At 50.2% G+C, this 24,077-nt stretch overlaps 2 protein-coding genes across 7 annotated transcripts in view; one reads left to right on the top strand and one right to left on the bottom strand.

Moving 5' to 3' along the window:
* Positions 1 to 431: 431 nt before the first annotated feature.
* Positions 432 to 4,354, top strand: LOC311220177 (keratin, type II cuticular Hb4-like; the record flags this gene model as incomplete). Its single annotated transcript, XM_084303639.1, has 9 exons — positions 432 to 884; positions 1,401 to 1,609; positions 2,104 to 2,164; positions 2,430 to 2,525; positions 2,774 to 2,938; positions 3,084 to 3,209; positions 3,537 to 3,757; positions 4,035 to 4,069; positions 4,149 to 4,354. 9 exons carry the CDS (start codon positions 432 to 434, stop codon positions 4,352 to 4,354), a joined length of 1,572 nt encoding a protein of 523 aa, XP_084159765.1.
* Positions 4,355 to 7,055: 2,701 nt separating this feature from the next.
* The window catches only part of LOC311220152 (keratin, type II cytoskeletal cochleal), a 58,759-nt gene continuing 41,737 nt past the window's right edge, over positions 7,056 to 24,077 (bottom strand). For 3 of the 6 annotated variants that reach the window (XM_084303610.1, XM_084303608.1, XM_084303611.1), the window contains 9 exons: positions 18,851 to 19,665; positions 17,874 to 18,082; positions 15,260 to 15,320; positions 14,751 to 14,846; positions 13,830 to 13,994; positions 13,561 to 13,686; positions 12,091 to 12,311; positions 11,539 to 11,573; positions 9,824 to 11,005 (listed from right to left, as the gene is read on the bottom strand). In XM_084303610.1, the coding sequence (XP_084159736.1) occupies positions 10,821 to 11,005; positions 11,539 to 11,573; positions 12,091 to 12,311; positions 13,561 to 13,686; positions 13,830 to 13,994; positions 14,751 to 14,846; positions 15,260 to 15,320; positions 17,874 to 18,082; positions 18,851 to 19,225 (1,473 nt within the window). In that variant the 5' untranslated portion in view covers positions 19,226 to 19,665 and the 3' untranslated portion in view covers positions 9,824 to 10,820. Of the gene's footprint in view, positions 7,226 to 9,823; positions 11,006 to 11,538; positions 11,574 to 12,090; positions 12,312 to 13,560; positions 13,687 to 13,829; positions 13,995 to 14,750; positions 14,847 to 15,259; positions 15,321 to 17,873; positions 18,083 to 18,850; positions 23,490 to 24,077 lie in introns of those variants that run through there. The other 3 variants (XR_014619212.1, XM_084303612.1, XM_084303609.1) reach the window with 3 other exon arrangements.

A 24,077-nucleotide genomic window follows, 5' to 3' on the forward strand; every position in this document is an offset into this window, starting at 1 on the left:
TACTTGCAAGCTGAGGTACCAGCAAAATGTAAATATCTCCTTTGACTGGGAAGCACTTTGCATTTTGAAAGGTATATTTTAAACCTATAAAAAGGCGAAGGCGGAATTTTTACACCTCCAGGAAACATCCAGCAGAACTCGCCTGCTTTCTACCGCTCTTACACAAGACCTAAATATGGCCCCTCTGACTTAACACCACTCTTCAGACCTCGATGGGGCAAATATGCTGCTTTCTCTGCTGGTAAGCACAACGTATGCTAAGTAGCTCAAACTCATTGCATCGTAAACATTTTGTGGAAGTTTCATGTAGCCTCGCCCCATTTTCCGCGCAAATAAAAGGAAGAGGGTGCTCCACTGCGGTCAGAGGGAACTGCACCTGGGAATCTGCTGCCAGCACATCGCCTGCACCCATCCCTCTCCCACCCGTGGCCATGTCCTGCCGCTCCTACAGCATCAACTCCGGCCGTGCCGCTCGGAATTTCAGCTCGTCCTCCACCGCTCTGCCCCGGCATCGACGCGGCTTCAGCAGTGCCTCATGGCACTGGGGCAGCGGCGCGGGCCCCCGCGGGCTGGGTTACTTCAGCTCCAGGAGTCTCAACGGCACGGCATCCTCCAAGCCCAGGATAGCTGTTGGAAGATGTCCTCCTCCGAGATCTGGATATGGCTTTGGTGCAGCCAGCGTGGGATTTGGCTACCGAGGTGCTGGCTTTGGCTACAGGGTCAGTGGAGTCTCCAGGCCGCGCTCCATCACACCCATCACCATTAACGAGCAACTGCTGCAGCCACTCAAACTGGAATTTGATCCCAACATGCAAACAGTGAAGTATCAAGAAAAGGAGCAGATCAAGACCCTTAACAACAAATTTGCTTCTTTCATTGACAAGGTGAGCAGCGAAACCCTCCCCAGGTCCAGCTCGCAGGCGCAGCGGTCCAAGGGAGGTGTCTAGCATGTAACAGGCAAGAAATCTTGGTAACACAACTTCTTATAGACATTGAGGGCAACTTTCAAAGTTGAACACCAAGGTGTTCAACAAGCCATATAGTCTTACTGCCATCAGGGAAGCTTTGATGTACTGGCACTACTGATCTGATCTCTAGGCCTGACTGCAGGGAGGGAACACGCTGAGAATGGCTTTATCAGCCTTCCAGTTCCTCCCCATTTGCCTCCACGTTTTCCTAATTTGTTGCAAATTTTCCCTTTCTGGAAACATTTAGGTTTTTGTGCATTTCCACATCAGTTACCCAGAAAAAGCATATGCACAAAAGAACATTGGAGTAAGAAACAGTGCGTTCAAGTGGACCAGGAGCAGGACCATGCATTTCACGGCTGTTGCGTGGACACTGGCTCTCACAAGCACTTAACCCTCATCTCGTTTCCCATTTTGCTTTCTGGGATTCAGGTTCGATTACTGGAGCAACAGAATGAGGTGCTGGAGACCAAGTGGAGCTTTCTGCAGGGTCAAAAACAATGCAGGAATATCATCATGCCCATGCTAGAGGCTTATATTGGTAACTCAAGGAAGCAGTTGGAAGCACTGGGGTGCAACAGAGCCCTGTTGGAAACAGACCTGAAAGCAGCGCAAGAGGCTCTGGAAACCAACAAGAAAATGTAAGTTGAAGACAGAAATGTGAGTGTAAGGCTCAAAATGTTGTTCTAGATTCATAAGAAGGCAGAGATCATGAACTTTTCATGATAGTACATAGTTCCCAGAGAACCTGTAGGTAGGCAGAGAGATCTGACAGCATCCTAGTATATAAAACCAAGTCCCAGTTTATGGAGATGGAGAAAACAGGATATGCCTCTTCCAGGTTCTCTGTCTCTTTCCTAATTCTAGGAATTAACATGTAGAATAGTTAAGCAACTGTTTTCTGGTACAGAAGCTGAACCAAAACAGTTCTGCTGCAAATTTGTAAAAACACCGAAACCTCTCTGAAAACGTTTGCTTTCCCATGGGCTACAAAACAAGAACAAAGCACCCCAAATCATCTAGGGAGAAGTTTAAAAAAAAATAGGAGGAGTTTCATTTCTTGCAATAAGGCCTGCAGAATCCCAAACAAGGATGTAATTGCACTGAACTCAGAATCTCCCATTTTCCCACGCAGGTATGAAGATGAATGCAGCCAGCGGATCTGTGCTGAGAAAGAGTTTATTGCCCTGAAGAAGGTGAGCAAGGGGCCATTTGAACCTTCCTCTCCAGGTTTGGGTCTTTGGGGCGCACACAAAGATTTATTTCCCCAAAACAGCACACAAAACAAGTACAAACAGGAGCTGGTGCTCAGGTTTGCTTGAACTCAGATCAGCAGCAACTGTGTAATTGGGAGCTGGCGCACCGTCATGGTACCGGCACCAAAAGTCCCTTACCCTAAGGGTAGCCCCAAGTCTGTTCTCGCTAACGAACTTCCTTCTTCTCTCCTCAACACGACTTCAGGATGCAGACTGTTTTTTCTTAAAAAAAGCAGAGCTGGAGGCCAAGGTGGAAAGCCTGAAAGAAGAAGTTGACTTTCTGCGAATGCTCTACGAAGAGGTAAGAAGCCTCCCTGTCGCTGCCGTTGTTTGCATTTCACAGTCCAGTCTTGGAGCTGTTTGTCCCAACAGAAAGGGGAAGAAGGGGTAATGCAGGGCAGAGGTCACCCCTCGCAGTGAATGGGGAGACCCAGCAATTCATCTCTGCTTGGTCACCACAAAGGGGGAGCAAGTTGCATGATGTGCATGACACCAGTGAGGGGCTGGCCTGGGAGCACAGCCGAACCCGCATCTCACTGTCACCACCAGGAAACCCAGCAGCTGCAGACTCAGATCTCAGATACTCAGGTGATTGTACAGATGGACAACAGCCGGGACCTCAACCTGGACAGCATCATTGCTGATGTCAAGGCTCAGTACGAGGACACTGCCTGCAGGAGCCGGGCAGAAGCAGAAGCCTGGTACAAAAGCAAGGTGAGAAAAACTGCCAGAGGGAAGGTTCAGATGCAATTTCTCTCTTAAAAACGAGATAAACACCCTCATGCTCCTAATATGCTCTGATTTAACTCAAAGCATGTGTTTTCTGAGACACACAACAACGTCTCTGGGGCTTTTTTAGTTTGAGGAGCTGCGAGTCACTGCAGGCAGGAATGCTGATAGCCTGCGAGAGACGAAGAAAGAAATAAGTGAGCTGACACGGATAATCCAGAAACTGAATGGAGAAGTCAGGAATGCCAAGGACCAGGTGAGCACAAAATTAAATGGTGCTGTACATCCTGCAAAGGATGCTCAGGAGCCAGGACTTCGCTGTTCTGGCTGGGGCTGCATTAAAGTCCAACTCAGGCACTGCCTGAAGGCAGCTACAGTTAGAGCATCCCATCCCCTGCGAGCAGCACAAGGAAGCATTGAAACTGCACACCCAGCTCCCTTAAACCTCTGCTGGGGAGGACTGCATGTCCATCTTACTGCTGGGCTGAATGCACAACCAGACTTTAAATACACCTCTAGATAATGCATTATGTTTGAAAATACCAAGAGACACTGAAGACTGACCGTGTCTTGCTCCTTGCAGCGCTGCAAATTGGAAACCGCTGTGGCCAATGCTGAGCAGTGTGGGGAAACATCCATCAAGGACGCAAAGTGCAAACTCTCTGAGCTGGAGGTAGCTCTGCAGCAGACCAAGGCAGACCTGGCCCGGCAGCTCTGTGAGTACCAGGAGCTGATGAACGTCAAGCTGGCTCTGGACATTGAAATCACGACCTACAGGAAGCTGCTGGAGGGAGAGGAGAACAGGTGAGTGACAGACACCAACAGGGCTGGACAAGCTACTTTAGACCCATGTGTCAAAAGGGAAAAAAATAAAAATGGTCAGAGCTATTTTGCTATTTCAGAGCTGCCATGCTGCAAGTCAGGCTCGCAGCCCCAGCGCAGCTCTTCCCATCAGTCCTACCACACCTCCACTGGTGCACAGAGAGCAGGATAAAGAGGGGTCAGGCTCACAGGTGAGGCTAACGGGGCTTTGCAGCTGAAGACAGGCCAGTAATGGAGAACCTTTTCCCACTCTCTGCAGGCTTCGTGCAGAAGAAGGGCTGCCCGTCAACATCTGTAAGTTGGAGCATTCAACTTCTGCCTTTCCTCCAGGAATCCCCTAGGCTGAAATTCAGTTTTGCTTTGCCTTTTGCAGCTGTCTGCCATTCCCAGAGAGGCCTTGCCTACAGCCCAGAACCCACTTTTGCCAGCACCCAAGTGCCTGCCAAGAGAAGCTCGTGCAGGAACGGCAGCGCGAGCCGCAGCGCTGGGGTCTGCGGTGAGGCTGTTCGCAGTGGGAGCACGAGGAGCTCCCACGTGAAGCTCGTGTCCATGACCAAGTCGGCCAGGAGCCACATGTAAGGAGCTGCAGACGAACGGCAAGGCTGGAACCGAAGCGACACACGCGGCAAGAGCCGGCCAGCGCCGGAGCACGTGCACCCAGCTCCCCCACTCCACACACCCATTTTCTATGCACGGGGATACAAAAGGCAAAGAGGGCTTTTCTGTGCTCAGGAATCATTCCCATTACGCAGTTCAAACACGATGCCTTTGGGGCAGTTCCCTGGTCTTTCCACAGATTCCAGGATCAAAACGAAGTGTGAGACAGCACAGCTTCTACCTATGAGCATTTTCATTAGGGCTTTACTCAGCTTTATTCACTTGTTTTAGCAGCTCCCACCCTAGATCAGCTTAGTTCTATCAGCTGCCTTTTAGCTTACAGATATACCCCTGGCATCAGCAGAACTCACCCAAAACTGCCTGGCTTGCATGTTCCCTGCACATTGTACCAATCCTACTGAATATTTGCCCCAGAGGATAGATTTCAGTGGCTGCTGCTGTTTGGAGGCAGTTTGCTTCATACTCACATTACATATTTTGAAGCTAATCCTCAACTTTCCTTTTCCTTCCGTTTTTCTAAATGGTATGGCTCATCTGATGCCACAAACACCATCTTAACTGAAGGGCCTGTGCACCAGTCTGCTGTCAGGTATGAACGGGGCTGATCCATCACAAGGTCTGGCCCCCAGGACACAAAACTCCTCTGTGATCTTGCTTACAGGATTCAGATCCAATCTCAAACACATCAGACCAGTTTCAATCACCTTTCTGTCTTTCAATATATAGCAAAGGAAGCTGCCAGTGTAAGTATATTTACTCCGTTTGAGATTTGGGAAAGAAAGAGGATGCAGTGAATTATTCCTAATACCATGCATTTAGCCAGCAATGCTCATTAATGGCTTTTATCCTAGTTTTAGTCTCGCATCTCCAATAAATCGACATAGCAACAACCAGCACCACGTGCCTGCTTCTTTTTGGGGAGAAGAGGGGTTAATTTTGTCTCTACTCCAAGTTCTCTAATGATCTGTTAGCATGGGTCCAGAGGAGGGCCGTGAAGATGATCAGGGGGCTGCAGCAGCTCTCCTATGAAGTGAGGCTGAGAGACCTGGAGCTGTTCAGCCTCTAGAAGAGGAGGCTCCGGGGTGAGCTCCTTGCAGCTTTTCAGTACTTAAAGGGGGCTTATGGAAAGGGTTGGGAGCAACTCTGCTCAGTCAGACAATGACAGGACAAGGGGGAATGGTTTTAAACTAAAAGAGGGGAGATTCAGATTAGAGGTTAGGAGGAAATTGTTCACTCAGAGGGAGGTGAGGCACTGGGACAGGTTGCCCAGAGAGGCTGTGGATGCCCTGTCCCTGGAGGTGTTGGATGAGGCCCTGGGCAGCCTGATTTAGTGTGTGGCATCCCTACCTAGGGCAGGGGGATTGGAAACAGATGATCCTGAAGGTCCCTTCCAACCCGAGCCATTCTGTAACTCTGTGAAACGTCAAAACTTAGAAGGGTCTCAAACAGGCAGAGGTCAAGCCCTCCATCCACTGGTAAAACCCTCCCAGCCCTTCCTTCCAAACCCAGGGACTGCACATCGCTGCTCTCCCGTGACCCTCAATGCGTCAATGCTCCACGCACAGCTGCAGCTATGCGGGGAGGAGGCTTAGAAACCTCTCTCCAAAGCACCACCAAGAGAAAGGAAGAGCTCTCTTCTTCCCTGTGCCTGCGTGCAAGGAGCAGGAGCCATTCCACCCAACGCTGAGTGTTTACGACCCAGCTGGCTGCCAGCAAGGCACAAGACACGGGCGCTTCCTGGGTTAGATGTCTTCATTAAAGCAGGGTGGAGCACCAAACAATTTTCCTCCCAGGAACTCCCCAGGTGAAAATAAATCAAAAACACCACCATTTAGAGGGCACTGACTAAGCAAAGACGCTCTAGCAGTTTGTATAAAGCTAATTGAAAACTTTTCATTACTACTATCGGTTCCTAAATCCCCTTAAACCCATCACTGATTGCCCCGAGGTGCCCAGCAACACTTCAAAGCCGGACACCAGCAGCTGCTGGGTGGTTTTGCACCTCCTTGTCCTTCCTCTCCTCCCGGGAGCAGTCCAGGCCCTGCTCAGCTCTCCAGTAGCACACAGCATCATTGCAGCAACTCCCAAGCTGAGCAGAAACAGCTCCCAGGCCACGCTCCACACACCTCCCCAGGCTGCAGATGCTCCAGCACTAGAGCACAGAGCCCCCACCATCCCCAGGGAGAGCCTGCAAAGCCTCAGCCTCCCTGCTGTGTGGGGGGTTGACCTTTATAACCTCATCAAGCCATTTAGGCTCCCAGTGAGGCTTCCCAAATGCACCAAAGGCTTCCCAGGATGGCAGCCCTCACCTCGCCCCTCCGTGCCTGGTGGAGCTACAGACTCAGCCCAGCCCATAACGATTTTGTGCCATTTAATTCCTTTTAAACACGAGGTAAAAATTTCCCTCAACCTCAGAGCAGGGTTTTAGCTTTTGCAGTTGCTGAAAAGCTGATGGAAAATGAGAAGCAAATGCAGCTTAAATGCTGGGGAACTTGAGAAAGCTCCCCACCACCTGCAGCCTTTTTCCCAAGCCCTACTGCATCCAAATCCTCGCCCTTCCCCTGCTTCAGTTTCCATAAAGACAGTAACAGAACTCACCTCCTTTGTAAAACCCCCGGCACCTGCAGACAGACCGCATCTCTGCTGATCTCAGTCCCGTTATTGCAGCGACGCATCCACAATCACATCCCGGTGGTGCAGCAGCACTGCAGGGAGCAGGCGGAGGGTGGGAGGCTGTGTCCTGCAACGCAGCCCCGAAGGAAAACCCCGGATGGGGGGGACACGGCGTTCAGCTGGGCCTCTGAACTGGAGAGGGAACGGCAGGGCAGCTCACTAGGAGGGGAGAAATGCAGAGGCTGAGAGCAAGCAGAGGTGGCAGAAGCACTCAAAGTAGCATTTGCATAAAGTATTAGATAAAGAAAGTATAAAGTATGCTTAAATATTGTAAATATATTTAAATATTATGCATTTTGCCCTGCAGAGAGCAAGAGGCAGAGGCTGAAGCACTCCCAGCTTTAGCAGAGATAGCCGGGCTTTCTACCTGCACGGAAACCAGCAACACTGTAAGGAGGAAAAAAGCCATTTCACTGCGTTTGTGAGCTCAGAAAGCTGCCAGATGCTGCTGTATGGTTGGAAAGAGAAAATGCGACAGACTGCCCACATGAAATCAGCTGGGCATCTTTCAGATCGGTGAGAAAAGCGCATGCACGGAGCAACCTCCCCAGCCATTAACGTGCTTGCAGCAGGGCAGAGCTTTTAATCACAGACCCATAGAACATCCCGAGTTGGAAGGGACCCGTAAGGATCATCGAGTCCAGCTCCCAGATGTTTAACTGACAGGGCAATAACTGCAAAGGGCTTTGAGGTGTTTCAGCTCTGGAGCTGTGCCGTGGAAAGGTGTAATCACACAGCAAAGTATAAAAAGATGGATGTGATCCTTGACCGCGTTGTATTACCTGCCCTAATCACAGCAGCAGGGAAAGCAGGCGAGGAGGGATGGCTTGGCTGTACCCTACCCCAGGGCACGAGCAGAATACCCCGAAACGGCACCTCGATGGGAAGAGGACTCACTCATTTGAGGAGGACTTTTGCCCTCTGCAGTTGTCTTTTGCACTCTGTTGGGCCCCATCTTTGCCTTGACTCATCTATTTGCAAAGTTAAACAAACTTCAGCTTTTCCTGAGTTCCCTGAGCCCCGATTCACAGCTCCTCTGCGAACCACAGCAGCCTGCTGGGGCCACTCCAGCATCTGGACCAGGCACGTTCCCAACCTCGCAGCCCCACACCGACAGGAACGCCCTTTGTGCATGATTTTATGCACATTTCAGGTGCTCATTATCCTTCTTAATCACTGCTGCAAAACAGCGAGGCCAAAAAAGGCCTTCTTTGTGGGTCATGTGTTGCTCAGCCTGGCAGGGGCAGCGCTGCTAATGTTTCCTTGACGGAGGGCTGTGCCATGGGGGGGTGCCAGCAGTTCATGGGTCACCTCTGTCTCCGTCTGGAAGTAAAAAAACCTCTCGTGTTGCAAAGCTGCTTCTCAAGGAGAATTATTTCTTCTGAATCCAACGAGAGATTCAGGAAACACCTGGCTTTGCACGAATTCAGGGTATGCCAGCATTCCCTCTGAAGAAGAGAGATTAAATTTTGACCTGCTCCTCTTGCGACCCCAGACTGAGCCAAGCCCAGACCCACAGAACGAGCAGAAAGCACAACGTGCATCCATCTCCACAGCCTCACACTCCACAGCATCTCCTCAGGTGTGCAGATGCCCTTTTTCCCAGCACTACTGTGCAGCAGATGTCGTTCTGCAATAGCCCTGCTAATCTCCTGTAATGCTAGGAGAGACCCTCGATCCCCCACCAAGTATCACAGAGCCTTGCAAAAGACAGCACAGTGTCATCTCCTGCCAAAAACATCAGGGCAACGTCTTTCTTTGAGCTCTTTGTTTCAATTAACTTCAGGGGATTTTATTTTCTTTTGCTTTTTTGGCTGCAAGATAAAAGCCGCGAGCTGGGCGTGCCGGGCTGCTGATAGCACAGCTCTGCTGGGCACACCGGGTTCCTCCCTCCCTGCTCTTAGTGCCACGTGTGTAGTAAAACCAGACACAGGCTGAGCACCGCACAAGGTGCAGAGCTGTGCTGGGCACCGGGGCAATGGGGCTGGGGTGGTGCCCGGGTCTGTCCCAGACAAAGCATCCTACAGGCCTTAGCAGTCTCACAGCCATCCTCACACTGGAGGAAGAAGTTTTCCCCAGTGACTACAAAACCTCTGCTGGTCCTCTTCCCACCAGGGTGATGCCTTCAGCAGCAGCAGCTACACCAAGGGCTCGCCCCACATCTGCACCGTGGCCCCACGAGAGGGGTGGGGGTAAGCACAAGGCACCCTGGGGTGACCGCTTCTCACCCGTGCTGCCCAAAAGGAGCAGGAAGGAGCTGACCTCATGCAGCAATCGTCCAGATTCACTTCTCTGAGCTTCGGCTGCCTGCAAGTGAAGCATCTCTTGCAAGGTTTAGCTCCTCTCCACTGAGCAAACGGTGCTCAGGAAGGGCACGGTCCCAGCTTGGCTCAGCTCAGGGCAGGGCCCAACTGCTCGAACAAAACCAGTCCCGTCACCCTAACGCCCAGACTCGGTGCAAAACAAATGAAATTTACCCAGGAGTGAAAGCTAGCAGGCAGCAAACCCTAAATGCTGCTCCTGACCACAGTGTGGCACTGCTCCAAGGGACATGGCCAGGAGCAGGCTCTGGAGACGGGAGGAAGGTGAGAACACGGGAGGTTTATCCAAGCTCCTGAGCATCCAGGGCAGCACACAGGAGGAACTCGGCTGGGACTGAAGAAGCATGCAATAGGGAAACTTTATTAACGACCCCATGACAAACTCCCAGACCACAAAGGCATAAAATGTCAACCAAGATACGCTGCTAGGACATGGCAGAGCATGCAATACGACAGTTCCTTTGACTTGTTTATTTAAAAATTCTTCCTACTGCAGTAACAACCTGTTTATCTGGCACGTTTATGTTGAAGACACATTTTGGCAGGAACAAATAGTCATTGTAATGATACATCAACAAAATGTTTTTTCCCTAGCTGTAGTAGAGACACCAAATATCACTAGTTTTGCTTTGAAATATCGGGTAGTAAACAGAGGCACCCAAGAATGGAGAATATTATCTCCCCTTTTAGTGTGCTACTTATAAATTTGAAGCAATTTCATACCCCTTAAGCTTTGGGTTTCTTTTAGGGAGATGAAATGGGGAGGAGGGGGCTGGTTTATGAGCTATTTTGTTACATGAAGGCTGGAAGTTAACGTCTTCATTGCCTTCGGTAAGAAATTAGCTTCATTCAGATGAGAATTGCTCCATCCCATTTCTGAGCCAATTTCACCAAAATATAAGGAGAAACCCAAAACAGTTTCAACTGTTTTCTTCCTGGTATATTTTAAGAAAACAATCCCAGGCTGAAATCTCGACACGGGTTGGCATTTTCTGAGGAGCCTAAGGGAATAAAGTCTTCCAAATCATATTCAGATGGAGATAATCTGGTCTCTTTTGTAAAACCACAGCAGAAATGTGGAAAAGCTTGCCACTCAAATGATTGCTTTGCCCTTCAAAGGGTGAAATCCAGCCCTGAGCAGGGGGCACCATGCACACAAGTAACAAAAAGCATTACCCTGCCTGCTTCCCTGGATAAATTTCACCCTACAGGCTTGAACCTGCTCTCAGTGGAATGGTTCCCGCTGAGTTCAACAGTGCAGGTTCAAGCCTTAGGCGTGATGTGGCAGGGTCAGGTACTCTGGTATCTCTTATTCCAATTCATTCATCACTGCAGAAATTTTGCAGCCAATTTGTCCTAAAAAAGGCAACACAACTTTTCTATGTTTTCCCTCCTCCCGTGTAGTGGGAAACCGCCGATTTCCGCTCCTGTGGTTACTTCCTGAAGCTTCTGGTGGACGAGGTTGTGGTGACAGTGTAGGATTTGGTAGCACCCCCAGAGGAGAAGCCGAGCGCCCCACTGCCCATGCCTGCTCCCAGGTTAAGGCCTCCTCTGACTCCTCCTCCCAGGAATCCACTGGAGCTGCTGTAGCCACCTCCACCGCTGGAGCTGACCACAGCTGAGGCACAGAGAGAAGCAAACCAAACGTCAGTGTGAGGGAACCCCAAACCCACTTTGGCACCCTCGTGCAAAGGGCATCTTTAAATTTCAGCAAGCAGATGACAATTTTCTATGACTTTCTGCAAAACACGAGGCTCAGGATACAGCTTCCTTGCTGCAGTTTGGCCACAGCACTTAGCTCTGTGCTAAACCAGAGGCGTGCAAAGGCTGAGCAGCCCACCCCCTCCTCCAGTCTGGCTCAAGACCTCCCATAGCACTGGGAGCCCCAAATCATGAACACATTCAGCTCATCTCTTGGTGCACCAGAGAGGCCGTGGGCATGTTCACCAGCTATGCAGATGAGTTAAAACTGAAATCTGCCACTATCAAATTCTGTCCTGGTGGGCTCCCATTTAAGAAGGGGTGAACTTGGTTGCAGAAATTAAGGCAGGGCACAACCAGGCTCCTGCAAGCAGACCCAGCTGCCCCCCCCTGCACTTTCTGCAGGCATATGGCTATGTGTAACTATTACAAATTATAAAATCAACTCACAGATATTGACGCTGCCAACTCCATCACCAGCCAACCTGTTGGAGCAGAAAAACACAAAGGCAAAAAGGAAGAGGACGGGTTAGGCTGTGCATTACTCAGTGTTCCCCCAGGGCCTCAGTGCAGAGGATGAAGACAATGGCAGTGAGTTATTACTGCTGTTGTAAATAATTCAGACAAGATAAGTGTGCCATCCAGCGCTTTGTTCTGGCCCTACATTTACAAGCTCTGTTATCACCTGGGGGGGACTAAAAGAGCACAAAAGCTCTCTCCTAATTCCATGGGGATTTAAACCACTTGGAAATTTTCTGCCATAGCATCAAATGTACAATGGAAAATGAGTCTTATTTCTTTGTATGTTTTCACCCAAAGTATCAATTTTTCCCTAGAGCTTGCCAATTTGGCAAGCCAAAATACTTTCAGGACCAAAAATCAGTTTAAAATGCAAGGTTTTCTCTTCCATATCTCCTTCCAGAAACTGGAATTGGGCCCTCATGCTGTCATGATACAAAGGGCTGGACCCTTCATCATGTAAAATCCACGGACTGCACCCACCTGCTCTCTTCTCCCTCCAGCAGCTTCCTGTAGGTCGCGATCTCAATGTCCAGGGCCAGCTTGACGTTCATCAGCTCCTGGTACTCGCGCAGCTGCCGGGCCATGTCCTGCTTCGCCTTCTGCAGAGCTGCCTCGAGCTCCTCCAGCTTTGCCTTGGCATCTCTGACAGCCATCTCACCACGCTCCTCAGCTTCAGCAATGGCAGCCTCCAGCTTGGCACGCTGCAGTGACAGAGAGCGTGTCGGGGGGCATCCCGTCTCCTTGGCGGAGAACACTACCACCCATGGACTTCTGGCACCTACAGACCAGCCCACCTCTGTGACTATAAGAGCACTGGGGCCATCTGTTCGAATTAGACCCAAAGAAATTCATGCCTACACATTTCGGGGGAGCACTGGAGGGAGATCAGCCTGCAAAGGAGGCTCACCTTATTCCAATAAATGTTCTTTTAAAAGGCAATTTATCTGACCCTGTTTCTCTCTCCACTGGCTACATTTTCATAAGACTTTCAGGTGACCCTCACTTTCTCAGCCCACCCACACTGCACACAATTGCACAACACTTGGGGTTAATGCAAACTCAGATTTTCTCTCCTGTTATGCCCCAGAGCTTGTTCACAGCCAGTTGGTCTCCAGTAAGCTTTGATGTGAGGCAAGCATGGACTCGAGCAGACCTGCAGTTAACAAACAACACACATACCCCAAAAGCATCCCTGTGGGGCCACATCAAGCTGGCACTTGATGTGCCACCCTCAGCAGCGCCCCTTGTACCTCCAGAAAGCTCCATGTTTGGCAGGAAGGGCTCACAATGAACATATGTGCTTTACACTCTCATTCATTATTAAGAGAGCTGCACCAGGTCAGCTCTTTACTTGTAAATGTGTGCTGAAACATCCCTGCCCTGAAACCAAATAAACACAAATGGATGAATCACAATGGCTTATCTCCAGCCTGTGCACTCTGGTTATTTGCAGCCCGTTTTCAGCCCCAACATGGTTTGAACCACTCACTGGTCTGGCTTTCACCAGGCGTTTTGATAAAGTGATAACCACCCCTGGAGAAAGCAAACAGAACTCCTATACAGCTGAAAAATTCCTTTGTGTGCCCAAACATGGTGTTCCCTACTGCAGAAAGGGAGTGGACAAAGATCCCAGCAGCAAGAAGGCACAAGGACTGTGAGTGGCTGGGAGGGTTGCTATGTTCAGCCTTACCCTTTGGAAAGGGCTCCCTTTGCAAAGTGCTCACGGGTCCCTTTGCAGACTTACTCTCCCCTACAGTTCAGCTCCCTCTCAGCATTACCTAGCTCATGACAAAGTTTCTCCCTCCTGCAGAACTGACATCCTTCAGTGCGATCGTTGCAACTATCAGCAAACTGTTCCTAGCAGATGCTGTGTTACAAGCCTCGCTCCTGGGAAGCCTGTTGCTGCTAAATCCACTGCTCTGCAGCAGGAAAACAAAGGCAGCTCCTCACCTGGGCCTTCGCATTTTCAATTTCACCCTGCAGCCTCTGGATCATGCGGTTTATCTCTGAGATCTCGTTCTTCGTGTTGCGCAGGTCATCTCCGTGTTTCCCAGCAGTGACCTGCAGTGCCTCATACTGTGACACAAAACAGCAGCACAAGAAAGGATGGAGTCAGCCAGGCAGCCTGTTAGATGCTACTACATCTCCCCCCAGTCATCACAAACAGGATAGATGTAGTAACAGGAGCCGTTACTGCCCTTATCTCTCCCATAACTCACCTTGCTCTGGTACCAGGACTCAGCCTCTGCCCGACTCCTGTTGGCAATATCCTCATACTGTGCTTTGACCTCTGCAATGATGCTGTCCAGGTCCAGGTTTCGACTGTTATCCATGGACAGCACCACAGATGTGTCAGAGATCTGGGACTGCAGCTCACGAAGTTCCTGGCAGTTACATTAAAAACATACTGTTAATCACTGACTGTCAAGGGTCTCTCTTTTGGTAGCCAATTAGAGAGTATCAGAAGGAAAGGAAAAGGGAGGCAGAAAAAAGTCATCAGAACTACCACTAACTAAAAGTAAATTGAATCACATCAATCTTGAAAAGCACAAAGTAACAAACAGCAGCAGAAATGGCTCTGCTTATCACTGACAGCTTAAGAGCAAGGTTAGTTTACTACTTTCCTGAGATAAGACCTCAGCATGAAATGTTAGCCTGAGAAGTTTGAGCATCAGCTTCACCACAAAGCAGGGCCCCACTTCCACCATATCACACAAGGGTGCAATGTGCAGAGTTGCATCAGTCTCTTGCAAATAGAAGGTATCAGAGGATAAAAGAGGCCTGGGACAAGGAGCTTTCCTTTCTCTCAGACAGCACAGACACACACAAACACACACCAGCACTACAGCATTGGGTCTAATGCATTGTTTTTCTTGTTTTCATACTAACTGCATTCAAAAAAGATTCATGTCCCTGCCACCTTTGCAATAAATCCATCTCATATCACAGACAGGGAAAAACCACAGTGAGAATTCACAGAACCTCTACTTGTTTTTGCTTACAGAAGGGAAGACTCAATCTCTCCATCACCATTCTCACCTCTAGAAACAGCATAATAATTTTCCCAGTCACCATCCACAGTTCTTCACCTACTTGCAGTACTACATTGCAGCACCCACAAGAAGCACAAAGGAACTTACCGCTTCATAGAGAGATCTCAGGAAGTTAATCTCATCCGTCAGTGCATCCACCTTGGCCTCCAGCTCCACTTTGTTCATGTAGGCGGCATCCACATCCTTAAAAAAAGAGTGATAATCCTATGAGATTGCTGTAGCTTTGATGACTAAGTCCACCCAACCTTGTGTGCCCTCAATAGCAGCCGTGTGCCCACTGTCAGTTTGGACAACACAGACTGTGAAAGCTTCAAGATCCCTCTGACTTTGGGAATTTTAAAAGGACAGAGGCCTTAGGAAATGCCACAACACATCCCCAAAGAAAGATATCATCATCTGTGAGATTGGTAAAATCTGGCACTCCTTCCTAGGTTCCTATAGGGACCTTGGTGCCCACACTGAGGCAGAAATGAGATCTCCAGTTCTTCCCCTGTGGGTCTCCAGGCAGAGCCGTAGCAAAGGGATTGCAGGGACAAAAGGGGGAAAAGGGCTGCAAACGTATTTGATCAGGCCCAGCTAATACCCACGGCACGCACCTTCTTGAGCACCACAAACTCATTCTCTGCTGCTGTGCGCTTGTTGATTTCATCTTCGTACCTGCCAAAAGAAAAGGGATCGGTGTTAAGTTAGAGCCTGGTCACAGTGAAGCATTACCCCAGTTCCCTTTTCTCTCCCCCCATTTGTGAACCACCTCATCAGTCTCTGACTTCCCCAAGCAAGCCAGCCATGGGCAGAGGTTTGCTGCACCACTGAGGCACGTATATTTTTCGCACAGGAGGTGCCAGCTGTCTGCCACAGGTTGATGGTACTGTTTGAATGAGCTGATGCCTGAAAACTGCTGTGGTCCGCAGCGCCGTTACCACTAAGCTGGAAAGAATTTCTCACCACATTCTCCCACATTCATTAGAATTCACTATGCTTAGGGAGATTTCTGCTCATTATTCTCACTCACAGACAGCCCAGGGATGTCCTGCCTGTGGGGCTGTAGTCTGTGTCCCGAGGCTCTCAGTTTTTTCACTTGACCATTGACAGAGCACATACAAATGCAGAAGAGGTGCAAGCAGGTGAACAAATTCCTCTATGCTGATGAAGAGGTTTTTAAAGCTACATTCACTCTGCACTTCCTTATTCCAGACACATGAGAATATGCTGCAGGTGCCGATCACGTGTAAGAGCTAAGCGCAGTTATTCTCGTACTGCACAGAGTAGCTACGCTTTAAAGCCCCACAAACTTCCACTACTGGCACCATCACTTTTTTAGGTGTTTGCCTTCACGTGTAATGAGCTAGATCCTCAGCAGATATCAGCCATGCTCCACTGACTTGTACCACTTGCAAGCCTGGATCTCAGAGCCTGCTTTTCAGCATTCTGCATACAGCCAACCTGCTGATCCGAACAGCAGGAACCTGCTGTATGGATTCTCTAAGCCATCCAAAGGAACAGAGCAGGAACCGCTCTGGCCAGCTGTTTTGGAGTTGCTATTGGCAAAGTAAGAACACTGCTCTGTTTATTTACACAGCCATTGTATGGCTAGCACTGTAATTTGCCTTCCAAAGCGTGAGCTATTTCAGTTTTGAGAGTCTTTATGTAACTCCCCTTCTGCTCTGCACTGGAAGCCTGCCATCACACTGGTATAAAGGGGCGTTATCCCTTTCAAGGTCAATGAGCTGCATCCGCTGCTATTGCAAATCGATATATGGCATGGACATTACGTGCATGTGTCGTGTGTGCAAAAGGGAAGAGAATCAGAGCCTAGCCTCCAGCAGAGATGACCAGAAATTGGTTTAAAACAAAACAGAAAAAACCCTACCACCCGAATTTTTCAAGAATGGTTTGCCCAGTTCCATTTCCAGGGAGAACTCTGCTAAGCTGGTCAATGAACCACCAACAAATCATTCCAGGTTCTCCATTAACTCCCAAGGGAAGCCCAGCACCCTGTCACACCTTGGCACGCCCTGCACCGAGCCGCACAGACAGCAAGGATCCAGCCCGTTCCTACCCCTGCTTGCTTCGAACCACACCCTTAGTCAGGGCCGTGGCCAACTAAGGGACCAAATCTCATCCCCTGGGACCTTGTGCATATAAATCTCCACCCCTACCCCTGACACAAATGGTGAATTGCTCTGTAAATTGAACGTATGAAAACAAGGCAATAGATATAGACAGGGCTAGTTATGTTTTAGGTATTTGACTTCGAAGTTGAAATTTTCTTCATATAAACAGGGAGAAGCAGGTTCTGAACAAGTTACTACGTCCTTGCTCCCGCTGCAGCACTAGCATCTTACACTCCTAACTCCTGCTCCCCTTCCCCTCCAGGATTTAGCTCCCAGCAGGAGCCCCCAAGCTGGAAGGATGAATATGCACCTGTGCACCTTACATTCATGTGACACGCAACTGAAATTAGGGCTCCAACATCTCTGGGCACAAACCAGCTCCTTGCTGCTGCCTTGCAGAGAAGCAAGGTGCAACTGTGGATGAGCACAGAACAGAAGTAACTGAGCAGGGCTGGGGGAAAACGTAATTCCCGTGCACCTCCTTGGGAATTACTGGGTATTGACTTTCCCTAAACACACCCTGGGGATTATCAGATCTGTATGCTTTTTCAGTTCCTGCTTGATCCAGTTTGCCAGCTCCCTCTTTTCTTTCTTTCCTTTTTTTTTTTTTTTTAAAGGCATTCTCCTGTACAGCTGGGTTGGGCACAGGCTGGGACAAAGGCTACTTTCTTCACGGGACTCCTCCCCGACATGATTTGGACAGAAAAATTGCTTTAAAATTGCAAGTCGCTTGCTCCATTACCTCCCCACAGAACAAGCAGTGGTTCACCTACTGCCTGCCAAACTGCAGAGCTCTGATGGGGTTCCTACAGACCCAGAGGCCTGCCCAACCCCAAGTATGAAGCCATCCCCGAGGAGGCTCCAAGCAGAGTCAAAAGGATGGAGCCACTGAAGGCCATGTGGGAACAAGGTGCCAGGAACACCAAGCAATCCAGGCAGCTTTCCTGGACCAGCCACCTAGCTCGTGATTGAAACAAAGCAACACAAAACTCCCTCCCTAGCAGAAAAACTAGGGGCATCTCTGCCAATCTCACAAATGACCTGCTAGCTGCTGTCAACTTCAACTGTACCGTTAGAAGGTTAAATTATACATTACTTGGCCTTGAAGTCCTCAACAAGATCCTGCATGTTCTTCAGTTCACCCTCCAAACGCCCTTTGTCATTCAACAACCCATCCAGCTGGCGTCTCAGGTTGTTGATGTACGCCTCAAACATGGGAGCGATGTTACTCCGGGCAGTCTTTTGGTCCTGGAGAAGGCTCCATTTGGTCTCCAGCATTTTGTTTTGCTGCTCCAGGAACCGGACCTGAAAAGCAACCAAGGGGTCATTTGTAAAAGCAGGAGGAAGGGGAGAGCTGACATTGCTGAGTCTGGATCTTGGGGTGAGGATGGGCTGTGGATGGTATCTGAAGAATTCACAGTGCTCACAGGAAACACCTGAATTCTGAAGGGTGATAAAAACCAGAGGGAGCATGGCTGCTCTGGGGCTTGCCTTATGACATTAAGGCTTTGTTTGAATTAAAGATAAGCAGATTCTGCTTGCCTGACACATGAAAGAAGCCATCCAGAAACCTCAGAGTCAGCCAATTACCAAACTCCAGGTCTGGATTCCTAGCATTTTGAGGATGCCTGAGCTGAACTTTACAACGCAGGACATACAATCAATTGGTGGGAGATAGCAAAGCTGCAGGGGTACAGGGCAGAGCAAACAAACACATTAAGCCTATCAAGGTCTGTTCCACTGAGTCAACTCCTCTCCAGGAGGCCCCCTCCTCCCTGAATTTGGTGGTGTGCAGATCGGCTCAGGTACAAATTGATCTTTAAAGCCTGCGCCCATTTTATGGGCCGTGTAAAGGAGGCATAAAGCTGGCCTAAGCAGGGCAAAATCCACTGCTGACAGCAATGAAAGCAGGGCTTTAGTAAGTTACTGGATCGTAACAGGCAAATCACACCTTGGTGCTGAAGACGTGACCCCAAGCCATTTTGTGAACCCCCCCACACGAGCTGAGGGAGGTTTGGGTAAGGCCTACTTTAAGCAGCATCCCCAGAGCACTCAGTCTTTCCGACACCTCACCTTGTCGATGAAGGAGGCGAACCTGTTGTTGAGGGTCTTGATCTGCTCCTTCTCCTCCTTCCGCACCCGCTGGATATTGGGGTCGATCTCCAGGTTGAGGGGTGTCAGGAGGCTCTGGTTAATGGTGACCTCCTGAATGCCCCCGGGGACTCCTCCACCGAATCCCATGCCACCGTAGCCGTATCCAGACCGAACGCTGTAGGAGCTGCCACCTCCAAGGGAGATCCGCTTGTTGGTGGAGCCGAGGTTGTAGAGGCTGGAGCTGCCAAAGCCGGCACCCACTCCTCCACGGGTGGAGGAGACGGTGCTGACCCGCATTTGGCTGACCCCTGGGACTGCCACAGAGCGAGAGCTGAAACTCACAGACCGGGACATGGCTGCTCAGAGGGTGCCTTCGGTATCCCCCACCCTTCAAAAGCTCTGCAAAGCTGTACTGGAGACCAGGGAGGCAAGTGAGCTCTCCTGACTCGCTTCTCCTTTTATCCGTTAGAAGAGCTGGGCTTGGCTCGAGGGCAAAAGAGGGATCGTTTTACTGCCTTCCGAGCTGGGTGTGCCTGGCAACCTTCCCACCCTCCGACAACCTGCTGAACTCGAAGGGAAGGGCCAGGGAAGGGGGACAGGACACACCTGGCGCCGTGTCCTGGCGCTCAGACCTGGCTTTGTTCCGTGCCTCCCTCTGCCTCTGCCACATGTGCAGCCGAGGGACAGGAAGCACGGGCTCCTCCGATTGACCTGGGCAGAGAATTAGAACAGGACAGGTCCGATCTCCGTGTCCTCAAGGCTTCTCTGTTCCTCCCTCCTTGCATAAAGGGATGCTGAAATGAGAAAAGGGGGAACGTGCATTGATTTTTTGACTCTACCAGGGAGCAGGCGGCTCCCCCCGTGCACCAGCACGAAGGAGATAAGGTGCAGCTGAGTTTAATACCGACCAAAGCCAGCTGCAGCCTCGGACGCACACACACCACGCTCTGCCAGCAGCACCCAGCAGGGCGCCTGCTCCATGCAGGAAAATGAGGTAGCAGAAGAGAGATGCTGCAGCTGACCCTGGGCACATTTTCATCTCCTCTCTCCTGCTAGCTCTAAAATAAAGGTGGTTGAAGCAGGTTGCACCCTGCGTGTGGAAATGCCCAACGTGCCAGTCCAGACTCAGAAGGAGAGATTTCTGCTTTAACTTCAGTGTTGCTATGCAGAAACAGCAGAGACATAAAAAAAACGGTTTTACAGGCTTTCTGCATTTTTAATAGCCTTGACGGGACAGAACTCTCTGTTATCAGGTCATAAATCCTCCGGGAGATTTCAAAGGCTATCTTGAATGTGTCACCCTTCAGATCTTCCTCCCATCAGGACAGTAAGATAGTGCAGGCTACATTTTCTGGCCACAGCCCATTCAAACTATGTACTTCCTTCTTTGCGGGGAGAATAGAAATTGAATGGAGATCCCAGCTACGAAAAGGAAATTCTGTTTCAAAAAGGGAAAGGGGGAGACTGAGCCCGACAGAGACATATGAGGCAAGATCCTTCCCTGTCCTGAAAGCTGGCTCAGCTTCCATCACCAAAAAAAAAAGATTCACTGAGCGTAAAGCAAACTTCCACGTTACGCATACCCAGCTACCCCTGACCTGCTGGCTGCTGCAGACCAGCTATGGTTCCTTTCATCCATATGCAGAGAGCAACAAGGCAGAAGTCTCCAGCTATGTTACTTGGCTCAAGGTACTTCTGAGTTCACGGAGACAGGCTGCTTTCCTGCAACTCCTCTGGGTTGTCTTGGGAGGATGGGAATTGAATCTGAAAGTACCATTTACGAGTTCTACAGTTAGGCAAGAATAACTCCCACCAAGGCAAATTCTAGCTGCTGGATTTTATCAGGCTGCTTTCCAGCCTCGACTCCCCTACATCAGCAGACAGGACTTTTGCACAACACGACATGCAAACCAGAAAGCAATCCAGCCAGGTGAAATACAACCCTGCTGTCAGATAACCTATCACAAAGGCAAAGCTGTTCCCAGCAGCCTCAAAGGAACCACCCGTTCAGCAGTAAGAGAGCTGAACTTCACCCTGCTTTGCGCTATCAAGGGCCAGATCCATTAAAAGTCATTTCTTCTAATCGCAATGACCACCGTGCAGCACTACTGACTTTAGGGGAGGATGAGTCTATCTTCCATTCGAAGTTCAAGCTCTCTTCTGTTCCATTCGCAGCCCAGGTAGTGCAGCAGTGAAGCAGGAAAGCCTCCTGTACCACGCTTGTGCACACTCCCAGCTCCCAGCTCTGCAGCTAGCCCGTTCAGATCCCCTGTCCTTATCACAACCCAACTTGCAATGCGAACGTTCCCCATTTAAATCCAGTTTCAAGCCAGGTTAAGCCAAAGCAGGATCCTGTGATCCTGGCTGTCACAGGCAGAGTCTCTTTGTGTTGCTGAGATGCCATGACAACGCCGCATTCTTTCACAACCGCAGGGACCAGTAAATGCTTCCAAGCCCATTCGAATGACCCCTGGGGATTCTGGTTGGGTAACAGGGAAGACACTGTATGGACCGGTTAAACACCCTTTTGGGGAAGTGAATGCTTTGACACTGTGACTGTTCTGCTTGGTGTGACACCATGCCAGCCCCTGCACACCCAAGCCAGGAACACCCTGTCGCTGTGCACCAGCGCTCACAAAGCTGGCCAGAGGCACAAGTGACAAAACCCTCCGAAAATCCTTCATGAAGCGTACCGAGATTAAAATTCCAGCCCTCAGAGGGGGCGTGGGGGGAATCAAATGCGGCCACATCCTAAAGGAAGAGGAAGAAGTCTTTACAAATGAGCAAAATTGTTTTAAGAACACGTTATTACGCCGCTCGGTGTCTGTTGTTTCCTCACCCTCAGTCGATATCCGTGGGCTATCTCTTGCTGTGTGCTTAGATTGCAGTGTTTGGTTTGAAAGCTTTCTGGAGCAGGGAGTGCCCTTAGGTTTTGTGTTTGCACAGCGCAGTCCTGGTTTGTGATTACTGCTCCAAAGTGCTTCAGCACTGAGTCATAAATTAGTTAGTGTCTTAACGACCAGCAGTGTTTTGGTGGTCTGATGACTGGGGTATCAGAAGAGAATGACAAGGCACTCATGGTGCCATCAGAGAACGACGCTGTCAGGCTGTTACTCTCGATAACAGCACCCAAATGCAATGCCAATAAAGCTGCCACGCTGAAGATTTCCCCCACGCTGCAATCACAGCTCCCCCTTTCACGAGCTCGCTCCTGGAGTACCATCAGTGATAAAAGTCTCCGGGTCATCAACAACTCATAGGAATTCATAGGAATATCGAGATTGCTCCAGAGGGAACTTGTTCTCTGACTGCCCCAACTGCAGGCACTGTATGTGATGTACAGATGCCCAAACACGAGCCACGTCCAGACAAGGTGCTTATTGAACCCAGAGGATTAGATTTGTACTTCCCGCGTCACTCGGGTGATAAAGCTCGCTGTAATGCCACAGCTCATCCACCTGCTTGCTTGAAAGCAACTTCTCCAAAAGGCGACGGCTGGTGATTTGAAGGATTCATTTGTTCCGAGGCTGGTACCTTGGTACAGTTCATTACTCTGCAGCAGGAACCCTCCTGCTACAACTCAGGGCACTGTGCCTAATTTGAGGTTGTTTAATTGATGTCTTTAATTTTCTGCCACTGCCCACTTCCGAAGCCCTGGAACAGCTCCCTTGAACCTGGTAGGATTTTCCTTTTAAGTCACCACCCTCTTGGCCTTCTGTTGGATAGAATGAATCCTCACACTTCATAATCAAGTGGCTTTTCTGGAGACCTTGAACCACTCCTGGGGCCTCTCTCTGCTCCAATGCCCTCGGCAAATCGCAGAGGCCGTGCACTGGCACCATTTACACTGCAAAGTCCCATCTCCATCAGAGCTGGAAGCTGCTGCGATGGGTCTCACCTAACTAGCCAGCTACACCTCTCCTTTCTGCAGTGAGGCTGAGCAGTCTCAGTACTGAGGGAGGCACCACGGGACCTGCAGGAACAGCCAGAGGCTGCTTGCCCAGGGGGACAGAGCCAGCTCCATGTTAACAACGAGGCTTCCAGCAAGCTCCTGCCCTCCAGGAGCTGCACCTCACCGCTCCTCCTCGCCTTGCCTGGCTGGGAAGCCCTCGGCTCAGCCCCTCGCTGCTCCTGGAGCGCTGCCTGCTGCTGGCCACGTAATCCACTGCTGGGAAGCAGCTCCTCGAGCCCAGAACGGGCCATGCCAGTCCTGCTACCTGAAACGCACAAAAGGCACCGGTCTAAACCCAGAGGCTTTTAGGTAACAGCACAAAACCAGCCGCCAGCAGAGCTCCTTGAGCCCCCAAAGGAGCTGCTGCCCCTGGATCCTCCCCGCTTTATTTTCCACCCGCTCGGCACGGCAGTGGGGCTCCCTGGCCCCCCGGCTCGAGCCCCGTGTGCCTCCTGCCCCGTTTGCACAAGGATTGCTCACACCCTGCGCTGCGGCTGCTGCTATGGGAACTGCTGCCCGTTGCCACGAGCTCCTGGACAAACAAGCACACCCAGCCCATGCAGGCGGCCTGCACGGATCCTGCCTGGGAAGGCATCAGCAAAAGCTCTCCGTGCCTGACGCACGGGGGAGGCATTCAAGCTATGGACTTTCTCCCCTCTCCAGCCTCCTTTCCATGCATTTAAAGCAGTTTTGTTTTTTTTTCCCCTCTCCCCCAAATTACAAGATCTGATGATTACAAGAAATCATGAAGGAATAACTATAAATATAGCTATAATTATGTATAATCATAATTACATGGACAATTTTTACATGAAAGTCAAGAGTCATTCCTGCAGCTAAAGCCTCGAGGAAAACAAACAAACAAACAAAAATACTGCAATTCTCAGAGCCAAGGTGAAACTGCCAGTCCTGGCCAATGCTGGGCTCTGCTTTTCTGGAAATGGTCTCTCAGAATAGAATGGAAAATCCAGGTTTTGTCCCCACAGAATGACACAAAGCAACATTTTGAGCCTGGCCTGGTGCATCTGTTGGTCGGTTCCAGCTGCTAGCAGCTGGTCTGATCCCACCTCTGCAGGTACACACACGGCACAGAGCGGGCACGCTGGGGCAGAGCAGAGTCCATCCATCTCAAGCAATACACGCTGGCCAGCACAAAAGCACAGGGTAATTATATCGTGGTCCTTCCTCTGGCCATGCTTCTTCAGCCTCCAGCCATCCATCAGCTGTTTAACCCTTCCCATGGAGGCTGCACCT

Source organism: Netta rufina, assembly GCF_964035555.1.
Source record: "Netta rufina genome assembly, chromosome: 30".
Classification (NCBI taxonomy): Eukaryota; Metazoa; Chordata; class Aves; order Anseriformes; family Anatidae; genus Netta; species Netta rufina.